Here is a 14,270-nt window from a genome sequence, read left to right as displayed (position 1 = left end):
TCTTTCTGATGCCTGATTTTGTGTTTTCTGTTTTCTGTTTCTGTTTAAGGTGCAGCTCCATCCAGAGATGGGAGTTGTATTTGTGCTGGCGACCTTCCTGCCCCATGCACCAACAGCATTTCCTGTTTATTTGTTTTGTGAATTGTTCTGTAATTTATGTCTGTCGCATGACCCAAGCAGAGGGTCACCCCTTTGAGACTCGTCTGCTTGAGGTTTCTTCCTCAGAGAGAATTTTTCCTTACCACTGCTGCTCTGGAGGTTAGTAAGGTTAGACCTTACTTGTGTGAAGCGCCTTGAGGGAACTCTGTTGTGATTTGGCGCTATATAAATGAAAATAAATTGAAAATTGAACTGAAAATTGAGGAGTGAAGTGCTATTTTTGGATGCTTTTCTGTACCTACTCTCAAAATTCAAGGACTTTGAAGATTCTTACCACTACTTCCTTGAGGATATTAGTGAAACTTTTTTGCAACTCAGTGTGCTATATCTGTGCAGATAAAATGAAGGGAAATTTGCCCCTTTTAGCCGGTTGTTTGTTCACCCAAGAGGGTTGTTGGATTTTACTTTGAATGCTGCTGACTGTCTGCTCAACCTTGAAACTCGCAGCCCTCACACTGGAGCACATAGCCCTCACACTGAAACACACAGACCTCAAACTGAAGCACACAGTCCTCATACTGACTGAAGCAGATAGCCCTCACATTGAAGCACACAGTCCTCACACTGAAACACACAGTCCTCATACTGACTGAAGCAGATAGCCCTCACACTGAAACACACAGTCCTCATACTGACTGAAGCAGATAGCCTTCACATTGAAGCACACAGTCCTCACACTGAAGCACACGGCTCTCACATTGAAGCAAACAGTCCTCACATTGAAGCACACGGCCCTCACGTTGAAGCACACGGCCCTCACATTGAAGCACACAGTCCTCACACTGAAACACACAGCCCTCACACTGAAACACACAGACCTCAAACTGAAGCACACAGTCCTCATACTGACTGAAGCAGATAGCTCTCACATTGAAGCACACAGTCCTCACACTGAAGCACACGGCCCTCACGTTGAAGCACACAGTCCTCACACTAAAGCACATAGCCCTCAAACTGAAGCACATAGCCCTCACATTGAAGCACATGGCCATCACATTGAAGCACACAGTCCTCACACTGAAGCACAGTCCTCACACTGAAGCACACAGTCCTCACACTGAAGCACATAGGCCTCACATTGAAGCACACAGTCCTCACACTGAAGCACATAGGCCTCACATTGAAGCACATAGGCCTCACACTGAAGCACACAGTCCTCACACTGAAGCACATAGGCCTCACACTGAAGCACACAGTCCTCACACTGAAGCACATAGTCCTCACACTGAAGCACATAGCCCTCACACTGAAGCACACAGTCCTCACACTGAAGCACATAGGCCTCACATTGAAGCACATAGGCCTCACACTGAAGCACACAGTCCTCACACTGAAGCACATAGGCCTCACACTGAAGCACACAGTCCTCACACTGAAGCACATAGTCCTCACACTGAAGCACATAGCCCTCACACTGAAGCACACAGTCCTCACACTGAAGCACACAGTCCTCACACTGAAGCACATAGCCCTCACACTGATGCACATAGGCCTCACATTGAAGCACATAGGCCTCACACTGAAGCACACAGTCCTCACACTGAAGCACACAGTCCTCACACTGAAGCACATAGGCCTCACGATGAAGAGCATAGGCCTAACATGTCAACCCATCATGAACACCAATGAAAAGACATACAGAAAAATAAACTAAATTCCCTCAACTCATGGAACAGGTGGTTCCTTACTTCTTAAACAATATTAGTGTGACTGGCCCCTTACTGTTTTCCGTTCCCTTGCTTTCTTTATTTTTGCTTTTGAGAAAATACCTATTTTTAATTAAACTTTTTCTGTTACTCTTACGTTCATTGGTTTGTTGTTATTCCTTGCTTTCACTCCTCTTTTTTCCAGTATCTTACCCACCCTGAAAACCAGAAACCGTAAAAAACATAACCTGTGATAGATTGGTTGCCTGTCCAGCTTGTACCATGCCTCTCACCCAGTGAGTGCTGGGATTAGAGCCTTTCCCCTGTGACCCTTAGTTGGTTGAAAATGAATGGATGAATGAATAAAAATGGCTTTAATTGGCAACAGTCATGTGGAAGTTTGTCTAAATTAACAAACTGGTATGAATATAAATATATAATAATAAGTTTATGCATCCGTGGGGCTAGCTCAGTAGGATATACAGTAGACTTGAGTTACCAATATGTAGATGCAATTCTCAGTCATGCTACTTGTCTGTGTCCTTGGCTAAGACACTTCATCTGCATTGTCTCAGTGCACCCAGCTCTAAAGGGGTACTGGCCTTGGCTGGGGAAGTAACCTGTGTCTGACTGGTACCAGGGGAAATTATTGACTGATCCTCATCTGCCTCACACTAACAAATTTTGGGATGAGCAACAACACTAGTGAGCCTCTGGGCCTATAAAGGACCCATGCTTGTCTTCCTCAACTGTTCCTTGTCCTACTTGTTCTTTGTCCTACGCTTCCCCCCCCCCCCCCCCCCCCCCCCCTGTGTCTGGTGTAGATGACTGACTTGATTTTGTGGCCTACACCAATCATCTATCCTATTCCTTAATGCAGACAGGCAACAGCAATGTGTCAATAAAAATGCTCTTTTAAATCAGTTATTTTTATTGCATCGCAGTGACCCAAACACATTCATATCTTTTCTTTTCGTGTTCTTTCTCTGACCTTTATTTGAGCGCTGGCATCACCTCTTTGCTCTCTGGTTTGTCATGTCGTCCATTCCTGTCCAGCTCTGGTGATGACATTAACAGCACAGTCGCACTCTGTTCTTCTGAGTCTCTCCACATGGTTTTCACTTTCTAGTAATCACTGTTAAAATGATTGAAGCTTTCACTGTGTTTCTGTAATCAGGCATATAAGCACACAGATACGTGCACAGACAGGTGTACACACCTACACTCATAGCTGGAGAAGGCTTCTCCAGCAAATCAACACTGCCCTCTTCAGGCCGACTGTTAATGGAGTTTTCAAATAGAGATATCTGGCACAAGAACGTGCATTTGTGCAGGTAATTAACAATATGTCTTTGTTTTTTTTTTTTTTAAACCAAGACAGCATGAGAAATGGCAGTTAAAGAAAGATCAACAGAGTTCATGGACCTCTTTAAGTGTCATTGCAATTGGTTCAGCTTTAATTTCATCATGGTCACGACTGGTAAAACATTTTTACTCAAGTGCAATTCTTGAATATTTTAGCAGCTATTTGATTTGCACTCTTGCACATACAGATTTTTTTTGTTAGTTTGTTTGTTTGTTTACTCTCATCACTTCTGTAGTCACTGCCACATATATAAATTCACTAGAAATGGATGTGTGCTTCAAATATTGTTGTCTCTCCAGTACTTTGCAGTATTCTCATTATATGAGTGCAAATAAATAAATAAATAAATAATACGGAAGAGTTACAGTTTTATTCGCTGTTGTAAGAAAGGTATCTCTTGCAGTGCATTGACCATGTTAGACTACACACTCGCATGTACATACGCTTAGTTGCACAGTTAAATAGTGTATCAGAGCCTTACACTTCAACCCTGGTACTTTAACATGGCTGGAAGATTTCCTTTATTTAACACAAACACATTGTGAGAACATTTGAGAACAGAAACACACACACACATCAGATGTGAGGTTAAGTGTGGTGGGCTGCAAGGCATGTTAAACAGGGTAAGCTGTAGAATGAGGCGTGAGGAAGTCGCAGTGACTCTCTCTCTCTCTCTCTCTCTCTCTCTCTCTGTGTGTGTGTGTGTGTGTGTGTGTGTGTGTGTGTGTGTGTGTGTGTGTGTGTGTGTGTGTACGTGTGCATGTGCACATTCCATGCCGTATGTAGTCAATACGGTATGCATAGCCACATACATATAGCAGCTGAGATACACAGCAGGGTCTTTTCTTTCACTCTTCAAATATACACTGCTGGAGGCAGCAATAGATAATGTCCACATTATTATCTACATCAAAGAATTAAAATTTAAAAATGGACTAGTTTTTTAAGTGCAGTGCAGCTAATGTATCCAAACATTAGTAAAACCAAATTTAAATTCTAATTTAAATCATATGTGCTTCCATTGTTAATGCATCCTAAGATACTATATATATACGATAATATATAATAAGATAATAAGATAATATATATAACTTGTATATATATATAAAATGTAAAAAATCATGTAAAATGATGCATGTTGTAAGAATAACATTTCTGCTTTGTCATCCACGCTAATGCTTCTAAGTTTATGTTGTAATGAAACATATTAAGTATATAAATGTTAATTTGAAATGATCATCATCATTATCATAATTAGCTATTTCTGAAAACTATTTAGGTAACCTTAAGTTATTCATAATGGACAGTATTTATTCTGTCTTCTTAAATGTGAAGAAATAAAGAATTTAGTTTGCTGTCTTATAGGTGCCAAAACCTTATTGTTACAGTCCTCCTTTTGAAATAGTTGTAAATTCACTTTTTTTTTCTTGGATTTGATTTGCATGCTGTTGTACATTTTCATCTCAGTGAATGACTATAAAACATCCTGTGATGCAGTCACCAGACATGACAACATTAAAGATTTGCATCCATCATCCATCTCGCATCACAAAAACAACAGGAAATATTCGTGGAAGAGTTAATTTAATTAAGTACAAATACAACTCATATCGATGAGTGTAATTGTTCTACTTGTTTTGTATTTAGATCGTACCATAAAAAGGTTCACTTCAAAAATATTTCCTGTGGCCACATGACTTGTTTTAGACTACATAGCAGCTGCCTATAAATAAATCATGTCTGGACGCTGTAGACTAAACGCATACCGAGGTATCATAATTATCATAGATCAAAAGCTGATGACATTACAGTGTTGGACCGGTCCTATCCCATGTCAGTTCCGCGGCTGCCCATCTTTACGTTGTTTCATTATTGAGTTATGGCATGCATAATTTAACACAGACAGATATGGATCCATCCGTTCAGAGAGCATAGAAAGAACAGAGGGAGGGAGGAAGGGGGGGGGAGAGAAAACAGTTAAGGAAGAGAGCTACAGTGATACGGGACGGGGAACATTTCCTCTTGCCCAGATTCTTCTTCTTTTTAATTCATGATTTTTTTTATTTTTTTTTTGCCTTGCCCTTTCTCCTTCCCATATGTCTGCCTGTCCTTCCCATTCTTTGGACAAAAAAAGGAGAAAAGGAATTGGTGAATAGGAAATATATGTGTAATTTTATATTCTATACTGGATTTCCATATTGTTGAAATTTTAGCATACAGTCATGTATTTATCACATTATGTCTGTTGGTGTTATTGTGTTCCAGGTTTGCAGCCGTACACAGAGCACAGTTTCAGGCTGGTGGCCTGCACAGCTGCTGGCTGTACAGCCAGTTTACCGTCCATAGGACGCACACTGCCGTCCATTCCAGCTGGTACACCCATGCACCCACAGGAATAAGAGATCTTTCAAATCATGAAATTATAAGTTTCTTCATGTTTGTTTAAAAAATCATTGTTTCCCAACATTTCTGAAATACATCCTGTGTCTGATGGCTGATTTCCCTGAAAATCATAATTACAGAAATGTATATGTAAAAATCACAATTGTTAATTATGGTGAGGATTCATAAAATCATAGAAAGGCAGCTGTTAATATACTATAAAATATGGTATTTAACCATTGGGAATGTTTATTTTATTACAATGCTAGCAATTACGGTTGAATTACACAACAAAATCTCAGATTTGAGATACCTTCGTCTAGATTATCGACTGAAAATCAGCAATTAATTCACAATTTGTAAATAGTTTCTTACAATTTTCTTCCCCGTTAGTTATCTTTGTTGTGATTATTATTATTATTATTATTTAGCAGTAATATGATTTTCTCTCCTATTTTATTTTTCTCTCACTTGCAACATTTTATTTCTGTTCTTCCATATTTTTGACAACATGTTGTCCCAGACTAATTAATGTTTTTTAATATATGGATGAACTTCACCCTCCTTTTGTGATCTTTTCCTGTTGCTCTTCTGACTTAGATCATTTCTAACCATATTGTCTTTGCCATTGCTTCTCTTCCTTCTTGTTTGTCCTCCTGAAAACTTTTGCACATTTCTCTCTTTTTTTATACTATGTTGCCAATTTTGTTTCCATTTCTTAAACTCTGTTTACATTTTGCTTTGCTTGCTCATGTGAACTCCTTATCTTTGTCATTTTTTTTTTCCTTTTGTATGACCTCTTCAAAGTAAACTAAAACACATTTAAATTGAGTGATGTGAACTAATCTGTTAAATGTTTGTGTTTACTTCATTAGCAATCAAATTTAATTACAGTTCAGTCCATTATGTTTTTCTCTGACACACTTTGGAAAATATATTTTTTCCCTTAATTTGAAATAATTGAAATTTCCTTATTTACAAATTGAATTTGGCCAAAGTCATTCTCTCCTTGTGGCCTGTGCTCTGCTCCTCTCTTTCTCAATCTTTCTCAGTTCATCAATGTGAGACACAGTGTGTTGCTCCTCTTCTGTAGGTGTGTGGTCGAGGCCCAGACACCTGATAATAAACACGTCCATGGTGGAGCTGTACTGGGATCAGCCGGCTCAGCCGAATGGACGCATTTCACAGTACAGATTGAAGAGGGACGGACACGTTGTTTTTACCGGAGACCATCGTGACCACAATTTTACAGACACTGGACTTCTGCCAAATCGCAGGTAGAGATGGTGTGCTCGTGCACACACAAGCAGTCACACATGCATAAACACGCTGCACTTGTGGCTTCATGATTAATCATCCTGTTAATTCCTGGTTTTTGCTGTTTGTGCGTATATGTGTGTTTGTGTGCGCGCTCATATTGGGGTCACCCCATTTTTAAAGCTTTCCTATCGTCCTCTGTCGCTCTGCACTGCACTCTGTATATGTGTGTTTGTGCCATTTAATGAGCAAATATTTGACACGCCAATGACAGACTCAAACATTATCAAACGCACACGCGTTGAAATCACAAATCAGATCTGGCATTTGCTTAGCGGCAGCAGCGAAGCATAGATTTTATTCATCTGTTTATTTTAATTTAACCTTTATTAATCTGTTTTTTGCTAAGACAGATTTTCTGTTTTAATTACGGGAGAGTAAAATGACGCCTGCTTTTTCTCCTTTCTTTCTAGACTGTTTTTCTTCACCTCAAATAGAATTGTTTGGATAAAACCCTAAAGTACTCCAGTCTTTTCTGCATGCCGCTGAAAGAGAAACAGAAAGGACAGAAGGAAGAAGATGTGAGCGCGCGTGTGTGTGTGTGTGTGTGTGTGTGTGTGTGTGTGTGTGTGTGTGTGTGTGTGTGTGTGTGTGTGTGTGTGTGTGTGTGTGTGTGTGTGACGTTGAATTTTCTCTAATTCCTGATAGTCTGCCAGAAGGCATTCCTGTACCAACCCTTCTCTTCTCATCACTTGTCTCGCTTCCTTTCCTTTCCTCTGCCTCCCATCCTTTCCCCTTCACCTCATTCCCTCCCTCTTTCCCTTCTTTTCCCAATTTAGCCTTGTGCCAAGAATTACACAGGGAGCACCGGCCCCATTATCCACACAGACTTGTGCACATTTGCGCACGCGCATACCTGTGCACGCCTTTCTGTACGTGCATGTGTGTGTGCGTGAGAGCGCTCAAAGTGGCCATTGATTATTTATGACAATGTTGATTAGCTGTCACTTTGCTTCGGCAGCCCAGGAAGTGTCTAAGATGACGAGAGAATTAACCTATTCCCTCTGGCTGGCCCCACAGCACACACACACACACACACACACACACGGCCAAAGGCAAACAGATGCAAATGCCCCACTCACCGATTACCACAGACACACACCATTTTACTTTTCATATCCCAAGGTGCTGTTTACATATAAGTAAATATCTTCCTGTGATGAAACGTTAGAATTCATTTTCCTCATGATAAAATGCTTCCTCCCCTTCACACTCTGCTTCTCTGTCTCTCCTTTACATACTTGGTACATGTTAGTGAGCAGTATTTATTTGTGCGTGTCACCCCATGTGTGGCAGAGTAACAAATGAGTAGTTTTAATATGTTCTACTAACCCACTGCAGAGGCGCTAATGGCCTCCTGTTTAAAACATTCTGCACAGGAACAATAACCCAACACAACCGCCTATTAATGCATGTGTGCCTGAGTTTATAGCAAATTAAAGGCTTTTAATGTTAAATGGTGGCCCACTTACACAGCTAATGTAGGCTTTAGCACCAGCCAGCCATACGCTCTTAAAAGGGAAATCTGTCTTATGATGTCATGGGCAAGAGTGGGAGGACAGCAGCAGGAAGACAGATAAGAGAGAGGAAAGAGTGTATGACAGGGAAGGAGAAGAGGAAGAATTGGGCTTTAATTATACAGCATTCATACAGTTTTAAAGGTTTAAAGGCACTACACCTTGAAGCTTTACAACAATGGATCATTTCATTCAATTTATTCTCTTCAAATACAAAATTGATGTCATGTTGAAATCTAGTGGTTTTAAACTATCTTTAAACTATCTGATATATTACAAAATTGCAGCTATTTTTGCAGCTGGTAAAGTATTTTGGGGGAGAATTGCATGGCGATACAGAGAGTTAACTGATATTTTGGAAGTTACACGGAGGAGGAAGCATAGTTTGATGTTTGTGCTTCATTCTGAATTTACACTTTAGAACAAGCAGAGATATTTTTAATTAGCAATGTCCAAATCTGATCAAATCCAATCAGTAAAGGCCTGATTAAGGCTTTTTTTATTGATTGGTATTGGATCAATTAAACTTGAGTCAACAAATAAAGTGTGCGTTCCCTCTGCTTCGCTTTATAAGCACGGAGCCAGCGGACCAGAGATTCATGGCTCCTGCTTCACGACAGAGCAAAAACAGCCACAGTGCATGTTTTAAAAGCAATTTAACACTCTTTAAATACGCTATAAGCCTATTTCAGTCACACAGATCATCAACAGTGCGCTTCAGTCCCACTCTGTTTCAGGGGTGCTGAACGATAACAGACAGTGCTCAGTGCTGCCACTGTGAGAATTTCAAAAACATGTGTCACGTTGCTTTAAATATGTGGAAACTGTGTTTCTGATGGATGGCCTATTGCATGACGACCTTCTTCCCAGCCAATGAGGTTGCAGTTTTTGCAAATAATAAACAACAAATAATGATAAATTAAAAAGTTAAACAAGGTTTCCTTGTTACGTCACCCACTTGAGCTATGTTCCACATGACACAGTGTCTGTCCTGTGACATGCCTCTCAAAGGACACACGTGTCGGGCCGGGCCCGTGTGCGCGTGTCGGGCCCGACACGTGTGTCCTGTCAGACAGACGTGACATTCAGATCACATGCTGCGTGTCAACATGATCTGACGGTCCATTTCACCTGGGACAGCCTGTCAATGTGCACTCTCTGCGCGCACTCCAGCCTGTCACAAAAGCGATATATGTTTCATGTATTTCCATATGACAACAGCAAGCACACACACACGCGTGCGTCATAGTGGACAGTTGTATGGTCATGTCCTTCAAAACATGGTACGTGTTGTACAGCTGTACTCTCCAGGTTCAGAGATCTCAACAGCTGCTGCTGTTGGGAGCCATGCCCCCTGTCCTTTCAGCGTAAAGACCAAGGTGTCACTCTCTGTTTCTGTGTTATGTAATCATTTTGTTTTTAGTTATTCTGGCATGTAATTGCGTATGTAGTTATTGTAGTACTTATTTATATACCTGTCCTGGTTGTGGTCTCTGTGGTTTTAATGTGACACATCATGTGCACTGAGCCATTATTTGCAGCTGTCAGTGAGTCTCTGGCTGGTGATCAGCTGAGAGGCGGCTCGCTGTGCACACTAAAATGTTGCTGGCCGCTCCCCATCTGTACACACATATGAGTAGTGGTGGGCACAGATAACCAAAAAATTTACTTCGATAACAGATAATCAGATAACTGAAAAGTTATCTTTGATAAAGATAAAACGATAAACCACCCAAAAATGTATCAGAAGTTACAGATAACCGATAACTGATCAATTCCAGCATTGTCTCTGGTATAGTTGCAACTACTAACAAGCTGATTTTGAGCTTTAACACCAGGATCGCTTCTGGAAGCATCAAAAGCAACAACAGACCCAAACAACGAGTCAGCACTTCTGTCTTTCAGCATCCTGCCCCCTGCTGAAAGCTCCAGTTTAGTACAAGGCTTCCAGCACAGACGCAACTGAGAAGAGCCAGAAAGCTCAACTCTAACCAATCACAGCGCTGCCATCAGGCCGAGGTTTTGGAAAAAAAAGCCCTCCTGAGTTATGGTTTTGGGAATAAATAAAATGAATACTGATAGAATAACTCAATGTCAATTCTGTCATTTGTGCAAAATTAAGATATAACATATATCTTTTAATGTTGAATAATGCACTAATTCTGAAGTTTTGTAACAAACACATACAGATGGCATTCTGGGTAAAATGTGCCTCCGCTACACTGATTGGTTGATTAATCCTATGTAAACCAACACATTAATGTGAGGTGTGTCGTGTGTTGGTGTTTACAGATAAATGTGCTTTTGTAAAATATGCCATTTTTTATTTGTAAAAAAAAAAAAAAGCCAAGTTGTAATTAGATAACCGTTTGATATTACCGGTGTCAAAATAAATAGGACACTGCCAACTACACTGGTGCCAGTGCGAGTTTTGGCCCTTTTCCAGCTGATTTTTCATTCGTGTGAGAATTTTTTGGATCGCACCGAGTTTCAGGTTAATCGCGCATCCTGCATCATTTAGTATACTGTACATGGAGTAACGAGCTGCATTTAACATCTCACGACCACCTCCTGATCGCTGACCGTATGGTCAGATGAAAATCACACCTGTTTGATATTCTTGTGCCTGTGCAAACACTGCAGAACTGTCTTGTAATGTTTTTTTTGTTTTGTTTTGTTTTGTTTTGTTTAAACTTTGATGTCTCCCATCGAGAGTTTTTGTAAATTAAGTCTGAAAAAAAAGCTTCTGTTTACGTTTACGTCGAGTCCAACGTGTGGTTTTTGAACGTACAATTTGTGTGAGAACATAAATCGGGTGCTCTGAACTTTTACACCATGCGGTTCTGTGGTACAGTGTCTGCTCAGCGTTAGAGCACTGCCATGAACACTACTGCCCAGTAGATGGCAGTAGAGACCTTGAAAACTTGCCAAAACAAAATTCCAGATAATCTGTGTTGCTATTTACTATGTTTAAGATGCGTGGAATTTAATAAAAGCAAACACAAAAACAACGTCTATAAACCCAGAGAATATATTCACGAGAATTTTAGGCACTAGAGTTTAATGCTGTTGTCCTGATCAGAATGTCTCAAATGCATTTCTCCTGTCATGAACGTACTGAGATTACCCTATCCTACCCATAATGCACTGCTGGACACAGCATGCCCACACTAAAACCTTAAAAATTAGCGCATTACTTTAAAACTAAAACATATATCTGATATTTTCACTTTATAAAACTTCAGAAGTGATGTTAATTTAAATAACTTGTCCGAAATAAGTTTGGTTAAAATTTGAACCATAAGTTAAAAATGTATGCTTCTGGATGACTTGGGTGATATTGGCCACGTATCAGTATGGTGTTAAAAGAAATGTTTATTTTTTTTGGTGACCAGTTCTCCGACAAAAATTCATCGGAAGATAATTAGTCCGATAATGGTTTTCAAAGTTATCTCAAAAGATAATCCGATAATGAAAACTGTATCTTCGATAATTAGCGGATTATCGGAAGTGTGCCCACCACTGCATATGAGCATTGTATTGCGGGGGGGAGCAGCCAGGAAGAGCAGGGGTCGTGCGAAACATACACACGCCATGTGTTGGCTTCATGAATCTAACACTAATATATGTACCTAGAAATGCAGTTTAACTCTGAAATGGCACGCTGGGAAATTCAGTTTTTCAATATCTCATGACACCTTCATTTATTCACTCTTTCTCCCATTTATCCAGGTCTGAGTTGCGGTGGCAGTAAGCCAAGGAGCTCAGCACACACTTACCAATACTCAGATAAGTCCTCAAACATTTCCTGGGAAATCCTGGGGTTTTCCCAAGCCAGATGGGAAATATAATCCCTCAAGTGTGTTCTGGGTCTTCACCAGGTCCTCCTCCCAGTTGGGAATGTTCGAAGACCTCCCTTTCCCTGAGTGTAAGGCCAGATACCTAACACTCATTTCCTGACAGTTGCATCCTCAACCTTGTTCTTTCAGCTATTGCCCAAAGTTCATGACCATAGGTGAGAGGACAGGTGCCTAACCTTCTGGTTCAGCATTTTCTTTGCAATGATGGCAATTGATTGCAATGACAGCATCTGTAGGACCTAGATGCAGTACCGAACCATCTTATTGATCTCACGCTCCATCTTATCTCCGGTTAACAAGACCCTGAGATACTTCAACTTTCCATGGAGCAAAAACTCTCCTCTGTCCCAGAGGGGACAATCCATCTTTTTCTGACAGAGGACCTTGATCTAAGATTTGGAGGTGCTGATCCTCATTCCATTCACTTCACACTCAGCCTCAAACCTGCCCAGTACACACTGGAGGTCATGGCATCTTGTCACAATTTTTAGCAGCGTGGTTCAGAATTCAAAAAAAGAAATTCTCAGGTAGGTTGAAGTTTGATCATATTGTTGATATAAAACTGTGAGTCCTTTATTTGCATACTAGATAACAAAATTACAGTGTTGTCAAAGAAAACTCTTTTTACCGTGCATCCAGAAAGTATTCAGTGTGCTTCACTTTTTCCACATTTTTTTTTATGTTTTAGCCATATTCCAAAATGGAGTAAATTTTCCCTCAAAATTCTACTCACAACACCCCATAATGGCAGCATGGAATTTTTTAAAATGTATTTAAAATAAAAAAAAAACAAAAAAAACAAAGAAATCACACATACGTAAGTATTCACACCCTTTGCTCAATACTTTGTCGATGCACCTTTGACAGCAGTTACAGCCGCATGTCTTCTTGAATATGATGCCACAAGCTTGGTGCACCTATCTTTCAGGTTGGATGGAGAGCATCGGTGCACAGCCATTTTCAGATCTCTCCAGAGATGTTCATTCAGAATCAGGTCTGGGCTCTGGCTGGACCACTCAAGGACATTCACAGAGTTGTCCTGAAGCCAGTTCTTTGATATTTTGGCTGTGTGCTTAGGGTCATTGTCCTGCTGAAAGATAAACCGTCGCTCCAGTCTGAGGTCAAGAGCGTGCTGGTGCAGGTTTTCAACCAGGATGTCTCTGTACATTGCTGCATTCATCTTTCCCTCAATCCTGACTAGTCTCCCAGTTCCTGCCACTGAAAAAGATTCCCACAGCATGATGCTGCCACCACCATTCTTTACTGTAGGGATGGTGCCTGGTTTCCTCCAAACGTGAAGCCTGGCATTCACGCTAAAGAGTTCAATCTTTGTCTCATCAGACCAGAGAATTTTGTTTCTTATGGCCTGCGAGTCCTTCATGTGCCTTTTGGCAAACTCCAGGTGGGCTGCCATGTGCCACTCTACCCTACAGGTCTGATTGGTGGATTGCTGTAGAGATTTTGAGGTTCGTGGCAAATGCTGTGAATACTTACGTACCTATGATTTCATAGTTTTTTATTTTTAATAAAATTTCCAAAAATTATAAAAAAAAAATTTTCTCACATTGTCGTTATGGGATATTGTATGTCGAATTTTGAGGGAAAAAAATGAAATGCATCAATTTTGGAATATGGCTGTAGCATACCAAAATGAGGAAAAAGTGAAGCGCTTTGAATACTTTCTGGATGCACCGCATAGACTAGGTACTGCACACATTTAAAAATATTTTCAGAAATAAAATGAACTATCCAGATGTGAAGGACTTTCAAACAGAAGGACTCTCTTAAAAAGAAAAATTTAATTTCACCTTCAGTTTGTAAGAAGGCAAATGGGACACTACTGTTATGGGTGTCTTGGTTTCTTCCCTCATTATTCTCCTTCATCACAGTCACTCACTTTTTTGAGAATTGTGTAGTCCAGACAGATTTACCATACAGTGTCATACTGTTTTAATTTCTTAATGATTTTTTCATTTTTTTTCAATTTATTTTCATTTATATAGTGCCAAATCACAACAGAGTT

General features: G+C 40.2%; 1 protein-coding gene across 1 annotated transcript in view; it reads left to right on the top strand.

Moving 5' to 3' along the window:
- The window catches only part of ush2a (Usher syndrome 2A (autosomal recessive, mild)), a 1,147,097-nt gene that overhangs the window by 916,194 nt on the left and 216,633 nt on the right, over positions 1–14,270 (top strand). The window contains 2 exon segments of the mRNA XM_034188044.1: positions 5,437–5,544; positions 6,647–6,830. Of these exon segments, the coding sequence (XP_034043935.1) occupies positions 5,437–5,544; positions 6,647–6,830 (292 nt within the window).

This window comes from Thalassophryne amazonica, chromosome 2 (assembly GCF_902500255.1).
Source record: "Thalassophryne amazonica chromosome 2, fThaAma1.1, whole genome shotgun sequence".
Classification (NCBI taxonomy): domain Eukaryota; kingdom Metazoa; phylum Chordata; class Actinopteri; order Batrachoidiformes; family Batrachoididae; genus Thalassophryne; species Thalassophryne amazonica.
This window is presented reverse-complemented; position numbering and strand designations above follow the sequence as displayed.